The sequence below is a fragment of the Pygocentrus nattereri genome, chromosome 23, assembly GCF_015220715.1.
Source record: "Pygocentrus nattereri isolate fPygNat1 chromosome 23, fPygNat1.pri, whole genome shotgun sequence".
Classification (NCBI taxonomy): Eukaryota; Metazoa; Chordata; class Actinopteri; order Characiformes; family Serrasalmidae; genus Pygocentrus; species Pygocentrus nattereri.
In genome coordinates this window covers 29061525-29074328 of record NC_051233.1, presented here as the reverse complement: position 1 = coordinate 29074328, position 12804 = coordinate 29061525, and the positions used below count along the sequence as shown (strand labels likewise).

Below are 12804 nucleotides of genomic sequence, written 5' to 3'. Positions count from 1 at the left end.
TTGGGCTTTTATCACAGCTGTTTTTTTTTAAATAATTATTTATTTATCTAGTTATTTTTTAATACAGACTTTTATCGCAGTTGTTTTGACTCTGCAATTGTCGTTATTTTAAGGTTGACGTTTCATTTCAGATTTTTTTTTAAACGCAGACTTTTACTGCAGTTGTTTAGTTGTAGACTTTCATTGTTCTGATTAATTATTTTGTCGATTTTTTTTCCCAGCATGAATTAATGTTTTTCGTTTTGAATTTTCAATTCATGGAAAAGGTTTCAGCAAAATGCAAACACTGAACAAAAAGAGGAAGCCAGAAAAGCCTATTTACAAAAAAAAAACCCAAAAAACATGTTATTAAAGGTGAATTCCAGTGCATTGTAAAGTTTTATGCCTTATTTTACTATCCAGACTTCTTTTCATAATTTTGGATATAAACAAAGTGAATCGGAGTGGTCTATTCTTTACTGATGGTTGTGCAATGTGTTTTGGCTTTTGAAATGAGTTGATATCACAGTGTAAAGGATACTAATGCTAATGGTGACCGATGGCTGATTCTAAATGCAGTAGATGGTTTCCTTACAGAAAACTAGGAGTTTCTATTAGAAAACATTACCATTACCATTACATTAACATTAACATTACCATTGTAAAAAAGCAAAACTATTAGGTTTTAATCCTAATGGTTTCTATTGGTCTTGTTTTCAGCAAAGGAGAAACTTAATACCCCAAAATACAAACACTTTTTTAAAATATCAAACAGCTGCATGCAGGTTGTTGTAAGACAATTTTGTACCCAAACAACACATTTTTTTTGGATGTAATACTATTTTACCATTATAACAATTACATATAAAACATGTAGGGAAAAGTAATAAATTAATATCATTTAAAACCCAAAAAAGGAGAGAGAATGACAAAACATCAACAACAAAACTCTAATAAAAGTCTACATTTAAAATATAAGTCCACATAAAACATTGTCTCAGGCATTAGACACTGAGTCTAGAACCTTTACTTTCTGTGTGGGAGATTTTACAGTCATTAAACTCTTCTGACGTCTGGTTCCTTTCAGCACCACTGTGAACTCAGCAGCAGAGCATTTCACACCAAACTACTCCGAATGACTTTTTACATGTCAAGCGACCGAAATAAAGATATATATTTTGAAAAATCAGTGAAAATTGTGGTATTTTATGGAGATTTTTTGATGCCACAAGCATGATTCACCTTTAGGCCTAACCCAGTTGTAAATGTGCAGATGGTACACAGGACTCACTCATTCACATCATGCATCACTGTCGTTTATGAATTTATTATGAAACATCTGTCAAGTCGTTCATTTTAAATGAAATGAAAAGTACAGTCAGGATTTTCATCTTGGCTGTCTGAATTACCTGAATATGCCTGTGGATATGACAGCTGTAAGAAGAGACAAGCTCACTTCTGTGAATGTTTTTACTCAGTAGATCCATTAATGTCGGCACATTTACAGTGATACATTCATTTAATCAAATAAATATTATAATTATACCACATCAGGAGTGTCAATAATGGAATAAATAATCATTTTTTGAGTCTTCGTGTCACGAGTCCTCAGTGACGGCAGCAGTGTCCAGATTTAAACGTCACATGAACGAAATGTCTGGTGGTTCCTGTGGAGACGCGTACGGCCAACCGTGTCCAGGTACAGCAGGCTATAAAACAGTGGGTGTGAGTGTCCGTATGGATGGGGTAAAGGATTAGAGTCAAAGTTCAGAACTGACAGTTCATCACCCCACAGTTTCACTGAGGAAAGCAGACACACTTTGCCTGAAAGCTCCTCCTTCTCTCTAATCACTGTGTGCTAAACTTCATGTCCATAATTTCCACCATAGAACCTTACAGACACACTGTCACATGCAAAAGTTTGAACAGGACTGGTCAAATAGCATGTTTTGTTGATTTAATGAGCATAAACAACTTAAATATGGCATTTTTTCAGCACACAATTCACATTTATTTTATATTTAGTTTTGCATATGGGAAAAAAAACATAATACATAATGTGCCATAACTTTTGCACAGGCCATGTTATGTTTTCTTTTTTTATTTGGCCAATAAAGAGTAATTGTGCAGTAAAGTGTGCACATGTATGTTCTCTGTAGAGGGTGTGTTAACTTATTTGCACTCAGAAAATCAACAAAACAATGAATAGGACTGGGGGCGCTTAAACTTTTACACACAATGTAGTGTAAAACGTTTCACAAACATTAACACTGATTATATTCTTCTTCTTTCGGTTTTTGTATTTATGTGTTAGTACACTGGGTTAGTGTGAGTGCAAGCATGACGTGACGATTCAAGAGGATGTACAGTATGTGTGAATATAATGTATATATAATACAGGTGCACTGGGGCTCTAATGTTAATTGTTTTGGCCTTTGCATTACTGATACTGCTGAAGGCTGCAATATGCAAATGAGCCCTCTAATCAGTCAGAGATAGTGTGCTAGAGTGTTGTGAGCATCCTGACCAATCACAGCGCCAGATGACTCAAACAATGCAGGCCATTGTTTAATCACAGCATGGGTTTGTTGATGTGTTTCTACTATATTGCAAGCCATATTGTGGTATGTAGCAATGTAATGATAATAATACTATATCATACTAAATAATACTACACCAAATTCAGAAAATGGGTGCGTGTTATGTGGCTTGGTATTTCCTCAATGTTATTTCTTAGGTTTATTTCGCGAATGACTCTTATTGTAAAGGTGGAACTAACCTTTCCAGGGGCTGATGGCTTAAAGGCAGGACGTTACACATAAGGAATGTGACGCTGAGGCTTAGAAAGCTCAGTTAGCATCACATTCCTTATGTAAGGTAAGCTGTGGCCACATACAGCAGTGAATAAAAAGCCCAAAGTTTATGCAGCAACAGCAGAAAACTTTACAATACTTTTCATTTCTATACTAGTAATTTACTAGTAATTATAAATATGCTCTGTCCATGTTGTTCAGGTCTGAATGTGTGCATATGATACACTGTTAGAAATAAAGGTACCATGCAGGCACCTGATTCGTTCATCAAGGTACAAATAGTGTAAAGGTTCCCTCAAAGGTACAACAGTGGTTTTAAGGTCCAATTGTGTACCTTAAATATTTCCCAGTGGAAAAGTAGACATTTGTATTTTTTTAAAACAGAGGCATTTAATAAAAAGCCTGGCGATGAGAAGGTGTGTGTGGAGTCAATACATCTTCGAAAATATCTTTTCAGTGGATTCTGGTTCAGACTAAAGGTACTGAGATGTACCCCTGAGGGTCCCACCACAGTGACAAGAAGGGTACTGCCCCAGTGACAGCGTCGTGTTGTCGTGATCATTCCGCCAGCGGAATGGAAAATGACTCACATATTTTCAATACAAGTAATCAGAAATACTTGTTATAACTCTGTTGATGGCTTAACTAAGATACTGTTGTCTCTCTGCTCTGTGTTGAGCTGCTAGCGAGCAATGGGGTGGGATAAGGGGAGGAGGAAGAAGCATAACTGTAGATTTCTTCATATGAATCAATTGTGTACAACAGCCGCAATAATAAATATCATTTAAACCCAATAAAAACACTTTTGTAAATGTTGCTTTCGTGCTCACAAAGAAGGAAACCCAGATCGAAATATATTCCATCAGTGTTACTGAGGAACGAATCTGAGAGGCCTTCATAACAGGTCTAATAAAAAAAAGGAGTTAATGTGGTCCATCAACCAAAAATCATTTTGGGTCAATATAAAGCAAGACAGTGTTTAAGCACATCAAGTATCCATCAGGGTGTTTGAATATGCTGTAAGATATAAAGGTATACAGTTTGCTAAGTGATACAACACAATTGCCGTGTAATCATACTATGGCGCTTCATCCAGATGTAGATACTGTAACTGTGATAACAGATTAAAACATACTGGTGAATCCTTGAGGTTATATAGGAAATGATTATCCTGCATTATTTTGAAAATTATTTACATGCGATGGATCACGTAAATGCCTTAATTCATAAAAACACCCAAAGCAAAACTGTGATTGGTCTAGATGTTCACAGTTTTTACAAAACACTGTTCTGACTGATTCCAGGGCTCAGCTTAATATGCAATATCAGCACTGCAGCCCTGAAATATCAGCACTGCCAATAGAACCACAACAATGAACACATGCCATACTGTGTAGCCCTAATATAAGTGTGTTTCCTCAGAAGCCTGTGATGTGACAGTACGCCTCCAGGCTGGAGAAGGTGATGTAGAGCAACCACAGGCCGAAGTAGAGCATGGTGGTCAGAATCTTCAGGGCTTTGGGCCCGCCCAGTTCTCCGCCCACTGAGGGCCGTCGTCGTAGCATCAGAATGCCCATGTTGAAGAAGGCACAGATGGTGAAGAGTGTGACTGAGAAGGCCAGCGAGCCGGGATCCACCTTAAACGCCTTACCTTTGAACTGCCAGTACACGGCTGAGATGGACCAGGCCACTCCGATCCCCAAGAAGACGTTAACGGCATTGCTACCGGTTACGTTCCCCACCGAAGCGTCTGCGTACTGATCCTGAACCGCAGCCACTTTACTCGCGAAGGTGTCTGAGAGAGAAAAGGAGGTGAAGAAGGAAAAGATTGTGGGAAAAGAGAGAGATGTAGGCCGAGGGAGGAATAAAGAGAGGGTATGGAAGCAAGGTGGATGACGTGAGAGAAGGACATAGGAAAAGAACAAAGGAAAGAAAGAAATAAAAAAGGAGAGAAATTAGTTTATAATTAGTTTTTTTTTCTCTCCAGCAAAGAGACAATTAAACAAAAAGTCACATTTATTTTCTCATTACCCCAAATATGCAGCTAACAATTAAAGAAAGATTTGGTTTCGCAACTCAGATGATCATCAACCAGAGAATCTGGAGGCGTTTCGCTGGTCAGTGTTTCCAAGAAGCACTTTGGCAGGAAGGGGCTGTTTGACCAACATGCAAAATAATCAACTGCAGATGTTTTTACATGATGTGTACAGGCAGGTGAGTGTCAACAATGTGCTAGAACAGAAATAAGATTTCCCCCCTAATTTAGTCATATATACCACCAGCGCCAGGAGGGCTAAATCCAGCACAGGCTTTCTCCGAGACCTGCGGTGAAGCGCCACCACGTTTTTTGAACTGCCGCTAACACAACATTATTGGACAGCTGAACACACTTGGAAAAAAATGCCATCCGCCGGTTCTGTTACGTCTGCTGACAGATGCCTGTGCGGGCTAGCATCATGCTGAGTGACGGGGGGGGTGGGGGGGGGGGGGGGGGGTGGGATCCCATGCTACCCACCAAGATGGCTGTAGCGTCACCAGAGATCCAATCTCCTGATAACAGGGCCAATGCTTGGATGGTTGCGCCACTCAAGACCCAGCTAGAACTTTTGAACAAGAACTTTTAACATATTGTCCGTTGTCCTTTCATTATTCCAAAATGGAAAGTGGCCTGTTTTTTAGTTGCACAGCAAAATTCCACAAAAAAGAAACACGTGTCATAAACACAAATGAAAAAATGGTGTCTAAGGCTTCGTTTACACAGCAGGTAGAAGTGGCCCAAATCCGATCTTTTTCCTCATATGTGACTAGATGTGTCATTTGTGTGGCTGTGTGAACGGCAAAAACCGCATTGAATCTGACATTTTCAATTCCGAATTGAGACGCTATAAAGCTGCACTTCTATATATTTTATTGTACTTCACTGTGTATTGTAGCTTATTGTATTGTATTGTACTGTATCTTATTGTTATTGTATTGCATTGAATGGCACAGAGTTCTGCGTTCAACTCTGTTTCCTTTTCTCTTGGTGTCTGCAGTGACATCTTGTTTCTAGCAGTATCTGAGCTCAGGACTGTCTTTCTCTCTAAGCTATTGGTAACTAGCAAAGATACTTTCTCTAGATTGACAAAGCACTTCTTGTAAGTTGCTCTGGATAAGAGCGTCTGCTAAAGGCTGTAAATGTAAATGTAAATGTAAATGCTTCCATATGCGGTACTGAAATCCGATCCGTATCCGATCTGCGGCAATGCGATTCAGTCTGAACAGCCAGATTGGAATTCATGCGACTTTTTTACGTCGGTCCAACTCCTCATTCCTCATAATTTCACACTGTTGAGACTCAGAAACATTTAGGCTGATGTTTCTGTACCAAAACATTAGAGGAGACTCATCGCAGCCGCTCCGCGTCTGAAGAGGTTTCGAACGAGCCGTGAACAGATCACATTTAAAAGACAATGTGAACAGCCGAACAGAAAAATCGGATTTGGTGAGAAAATCAGATTCGGGCCGCTTTTATCTGCTGTGTAAACGTAGCCTAATTATTTTTAAACCCCACCAATTAGCATCAACCTAACTGCATTCCTAATTCATCGAACACTTGTTTTGAAGTAGTTTAGTAATCTTATTGATTTGCTTATATGGTGGCAACACTGTATGACACACTGTTATTAATAAACATGGACTAAAGTACAAGTTTGAAGCAGGTCAGTATTGGTGGGGTATAAACGTCCCCCACCTTCTTTAAAACTAAAGAAACAAACTTCAAAAACCAAACATGTCTTAGTTCATTTTTGGCCAATCTATTGCTTTAATCCCCACCGTCACAGACTCAAACCCGCACCTGGTATAGAGGTTCCCAGAGCGACGAACACCACGGCTGTGACGGTGTCTTTGAGGCCGACGGTGCAGCCGAAGTGCGAAGCCAGGTCCCCGATGACGGCCGTGAGGAAACCGATGACCAGGATGGACACGACGAAACACGCCCAGCCGTTCCAGTACTCCGTCGGAGGAACGAACGCGAACAGCACCTTCCAGAACACCGTCATGACGTGCATGAAGTAATCACAGCAGGACGGCTGCCGGGGCTCCGCACCCTCCTCCTCATCCTCCTCTCCTGAGACAAAAAGTGCGTTTATATGATAAATGATCATTTAATTCACTTTGAGCTGCAACCAGTATGAAAACTGCTCTATAAATAGTTATAACTACTGTTTTTATTATTATTATTATTATTATTATGTATATAGTTTGTATGTAAACATAAGTATATATTTAAACTGAACACTGCCCACAGTAAACAACAAAATGACTGAAACAGCCACATAAACAAACATGCAAAACACATGTTTACCTGCACTGACAGTCACAGCTTCAATGAACTGCTCTTTCCACGAGTGTGTGCCAATCACTTCAGCCAGGTTTCTGTCCTTTATCAGCCGATCTACAGTGTTCTACTCACACACACACACACACACACACACACACACATTAGTGTTGAGTGTTCACTCTGATTTGATTGACTCACTTTGATAGATGCATCATTTATCACAAATTAAAGTGAATTTCATTCGACAAAGAAGATTCCGAGCACCGACAGATGACTGAAAGAAAACACACCCCCACAGCCTGAAGAGATCTGGAGAATTAACAGGTCAGGGAGAAACTGAATGGAGGGATGAATGAAAGACATCAGCAGTGCATCCTGTCATTAAAACCAGAAAGAATGAAAGAAGAGTGACAGGTCAATCAGCACTTCTCACACCACTACACTCTCAAAAACAATGTGTTCGTTAACAACACAGTTTCAGTGTTATTGTTTTATTTAGTGGTAGTGTTTTAGTTCTGGTCCAGCTTCTTTAGTTTTTCTGCTGCTAAATAATCACACCTGATACTAATTTGCTTTAACTACCAGACACTGTAGCTGGTTGTCCAACATTAAAGCAACACTATGTAAGATTTGGGGTTTTGGAGACCTCTCTGGTGGAAATGTGTAACTGCACGCAACTTGTGGAAGAACGTTTAGAGTTGTTGGCTGTACTTTGGGGCCCCACAAGCAGATGAATCTCACTCTTACTAGTACATTTAAAAAAGGATTTGAAGAGAACTCAGTCAGAACTTGGTAAAGGACGTGTCTTCTGGTAAAGGACGTGTGAGTAAATTATCTATGATTGTCATCATCATCTTCAATAGTACAATGTTGATTTATCAAACCCCCCCCGTTTATTTCGAGTTTCACAGCGAGTTGCACAGGCAAAACGTATTTCAGTGTGTTCTTTTTTCTCTATACTCAGATATGCTACTTATTTCAGTTTTCACCAGAAGTTTTACACAGTGGTGCTTTAACTCCTTAAAATCAGCTTTGACTGATTAGAACAATGTTAAAAGCAAAAGCAGAGCTCTGACTGTTGGAGGAAACATTCAAACAAAAACCTGATGCGGCACGTTGAGTGAGCATAACTGTAATTTTACTATGAAATAACTTTAATTATTATTTAATTTAATTTGACCGATAATCGGTCAAATCTGCCTTTGTGGATTCATTACAGGAACAGCAGTGACCTAGAATTAAGAAATGAATGAAATTATTAAACAAATCCATTAAAAACACAGATTTAACAGCTTTATCAGCACTGCATTTGCAGTTGCCTTCAGCAGGAAGGACCATGCTATCATAGTAAGAGTCCCAAATAGTTCTACACTTAAATGTAAATTTACTGTATTTCACTAAACACCACAATAATGTAAATAATGTAAACACTTTGCATATTAAACTATATTTTTATACTACTATTGCTATTAATACCATCTTACTACTACTACTACTACTATTAAAAATAATTACATGTATTATTATTATTATTATTATTATTATTATTATTATTGCTAACTGTAGTAGTAGTCCGTGGTAATAAGACTTCTATATTACCATTACTGTTAATGCTATACTAATACTACTCAATATTTTATTGAGTAGTATTAGTATATAATACTACTCTATTATTATTATTATTATTATTATTATTATTATTATTAGCTGTAATAATAATTTGTGGTACCAGAGAAACTGCTAATAAACACTGCACAAAATGCGCTTAAATGCGTGTATATGATGTTTAGTTGAGATTCATGATTGAAGAAACTTATGGGATACTCATTTCTCAGCATTTTTAACCAGTCCCCCTTGAAGAAGACCACCTGGCTGGAGGCCCCCAGATAATTGTAATAATAATAATGAGGTAAAAACCCCTATGTTAAAACATCAAACCTGACCAGAACAACACGGCATATCTCCGACAGGGACCCCATCACTAACATATATATGAGTTTATAGCAACAGAGAATGTTCTGTCTTTAAAGCGATAGTTCATGTGGTTCGCACTTTGTTTATCAGTGAAGTAAAAAAGCCTCCACCACTTGCGATCTACATTAGCCTTGTAATGGCTTTAAGTTCAAAACTAAAGTAGCAAAACTCGGACCCCAAACACGTCTTGGCTGACTGACTCTACCTGGGCTGAGGAAGAGTTTTGGCCAAACTATCACTTTAATCACCAGATCACATCTGTTTTGAGAGTGTATAAAGGACTCTGATTGGTTGGTGCTTTAATCTGACAGTCCAATCACAATGTGTTGCAGAAGCAGGCGTGACTTTAACGCATCCAATCAAACAGAGTGATATGAAGATCTGACCAATCCATGAACACTTCTCGTGCTGAGGGGCGGAGCCTCCTGTACCGTATCTAACGTGCCATTGGGTGCCATTCCCTGACGGATCTACAGGAGAGGATGACGAGGTTTTGTTAGCACAACAAACATTCAGATGACAATGATGCACTCGCACACACGCACACACACATACACACACACACACACACACACACACGCACACACATATACACCCACACCCACACACACACTACACACTCACACACGCACACATATACACACACACACACACACACACACACCCACACAACACACTCTCACACACACACTACACACTCTCACACACACACACACGCACACACACACACACACGCACACACATATACACCCACACACACACACACACACACTACACACTCACACACGCACACACATACACACACACACACACACACACACACACACACACACACTACACACACACACACACACTACACACTCACACACACACACGCACACACACACAAAACACACATACACACAATATCTCTCTCTCTCTACAGTGGTATTACAGGGTGGTTGCGACTCCAGACTTCACTATAAGACACGAGTCATATCTGTGTGTGTTTGTACCTTAAAGGCCATGCTCTCCTCTATAATGACCTCCAGCCTGCTGTTCTCGCCCAGTACAGGCTTCCCCATCTCAGCTATTCTCCTTGCCTCCTCTTGCTCAGGAGGAGAAGCACCTGAGAGAGAAAGAGATTGATTACAGCACTACAACATACCAAAGATATAACTCTGAAAACAACATGCAGTTCTTATTAATCTTGTCATTATTATTGTGTGTTATGTGGGGGCTAAAATAGGCACTAAAGGCTAAAATGAATAGTGTAGTCTGAGCGAGGAAGTGAGTGAAGTTAGTTCATCAGGACAAGTTAGTGATCGTCTTACCCTGATTCAACAGCAAATCTGCAGCAAAACACAAAGCAAGCAATAAAGCATTGAATCAATTAACCAATGAGTTGATTAATTAATCAGCCAATCATTAAGCACTTAGAGTCCAGATTATACATACATTACATACACAAACACAAGCACATACACAAATACACAAGCACACACAAACACAAACACACAAATACATAGAAACACACCTACGTGCACACACACACACACACACACACACACAAACACATATACACATAAGCACACGTGCAAACACGTCCACACCAAACACATACAAACACACACACACACAGACACAAACACACACACACACACACACACAGACACACACAAAATACAATTAAAAAAAACAAATACTAGCAGCATGAAAATGTACTTCACTGTCAAAAAATTATTTTATAATTATGTCATAAAAACAAAATCAAAACTCAAATTTCTGACACAACAAGAAAAAAACCAAAGTAGCATTAGAAGGAAAACTAGTATTAGAAAATGTTAAGATTCTTTAAGTAAAAAGAAGTAAACACAACACAAGCTTTCCTTCTGACGACTTTCTCATGTAGATCATGTTGTGTAAGCAGCACAACAGAACGGTCACCATTACTCCTGTAAAGTCCAGGTCAACCCTCCTGCAGCTCCTCTGCTGTCATACGGGGGCTTTGCTTTGCCTTTCTGCTCAGCATGTGAGCAGCTCTGCTTTGGCTTTGTTCCCCTTAACTGCCATTTCTTACTGACAGTCCAGAGAGTGGAAAGGGCTTTAATAGCTTTTTAGCATTTTTCAGATCCTCGACCAGCTCATGGTTGTTCAATGTTAGGACAGAATTTGAAGAGTCAGAGAATTTATTGACATCAGCTGATAATTCCGGATGAAAATTAAGGCTCAAAGAGTTAATTAAGTTCTAGGTTCTGCAACTGGAGGGGGGGGGTCTGTAATTGTTTTGCACATTGCCCAGTTACTGTTTGATTTTTATCTTTTTATTATTAATGAAATGTAAAGTAACTGTTCCATGGCCGGAGTCCAAGACAGTACAATTGGTCTGCGATGCTATCCAGCTCAGGCATCTGTTAGCTAATGTCTCGGCACATTCAGGTTTCCAATGACTTTGCGTGAGCAACAGTTCAAAAAGTTTTGGTGAGGAAGAGGCCTGTGTTCGCCTCTGCCGTCTTAGCACTGGTGGTTTTGTGTCATTGGAGTCGTAATTAGTGGGTGGAGCTGGATACGACGAAATTGGGGAGAAATTGGGGAAAAATTCCAAAAAGCAAAAAAGGAATTGTGCATTACCCACATGTAGTGGGTAACACCTCTGCTTTCTGCACTGTAGACTGGGGTTCAATCCCTCGCCTGGTTAAGCACCCTATGCTATACCAATAAGAGTCCTTGGGCAAGACTCCCAACACCACCTTCGCCTACCTGTATAAAAATGCTCAAATTGTAAGTCGCTCTGAATAAAAGTGTCTGCCAAATGCCATAAATGTAAATGCTGCAGATGTCGTGTTTGCTCCTTTTCACTTCAAAAAAGTACGTCATTTGGCCAGAGGGGTACAAACTTCGGCAGACCACAGAACCACAAACACACATGGATGTGCACGTGTGAAGCACGTTTGCAGTTCAGTTGTGCAGCGTTTTTTTCTGCTGAAACTCGAGACAGGAGGCAGATAAGTGTGTGAGCTGGCTGAGTGAAAGGTTGCAACATGAAACTCTCAACAAATTAAATCTCACTCACACACTCGTCCATCAGGAGATTTCAGTCTCTCTCCCTTACCACACACACACACACACACACACACACACACACAGACCTGAAATTCCTCTCTTGAGCCACCTTGGGTCTTCTAGAACTATGTAGAAGTTTTCCTTTTTCTCGTATTCCTGGATGTTGATGATGTGCACCTGTAACGTCTTACTGCACACACACACACAGACACACAGACACACACACACACACACACACACACACACACACACAAACAGAGGCAAGTGCTTATTTCCTTGGAGCGTAACCCCTGAAATATTAACTGAGACCCTGCCACTTAAATCACATCACAGCTGAACCTGCATCAATACTTAACAACACAGACAGTGAATAATTTAAACACACACAAACACACGTGCACACACACACACACACACACACACATGGGCATGCTAATACTGTAATTGTTCACATTGCCAATTAATATTAGTAAAGCTGTGGCGCAGAATGAGGCTAAAACATTTCCTTTAGAGCTTCTCCACAGAGCAGACGTATGCAATGCCAGACTGGCCAGTATTTGTCCAGAAACCCACCATGGCCTCACTGGGGTAAAGAACCTGCCAACCTGCTGCACCTGGAGCCTGCAAGAAGCTTGAGAGGTTTTGGATGGATGTTTTTACCTTATTTGGGTG

The 12804-nt window shown here is 39.8% G+C and overlaps 1 protein-coding gene across 5 annotated transcripts in view; it reads right to left on the bottom strand.

Annotated features, from left to right (window-relative positions):
• Nucleotides 1–3220: 3220 nt before the first annotated feature.
• Nucleotides 3221–12804, bottom strand: part of slc8a2a (solute carrier family 8 member 2a) — a 52629-nt gene continuing 43045 nt past the window's right edge. Inside the window, exons 8-14 of one of the 5 annotated variants that reach the window (XM_017713890.2) lie at nucleotides 12219–12322; nucleotides 10404–10421; nucleotides 10086–10198; nucleotides 9477–9560; nucleotides 7141–7240; nucleotides 6631–6903; nucleotides 3221–4587 (exon numbers count right to left, since the gene is read on the bottom strand). In XM_017713890.2, the coding sequence (XP_017569379.1) occupies nucleotides 4211–4587; nucleotides 6631–6903; nucleotides 7141–7240; nucleotides 9477–9560; nucleotides 10086–10198; nucleotides 10404–10421; nucleotides 12219–12322 (1069 nt within the window). In that variant the 3' untranslated portion in view covers nucleotides 3221–4210. The remainder of the gene's footprint in view (nucleotides 4588–6630; nucleotides 6904–7140; nucleotides 7241–9476; nucleotides 9561–10085; nucleotides 10199–10403; nucleotides 10422–12218; nucleotides 12323–12804) is intronic. The other 4 variants (XM_017713892.2, XM_017713893.2, XM_017713891.2 and 1 more) reach the window with 4 other exon arrangements.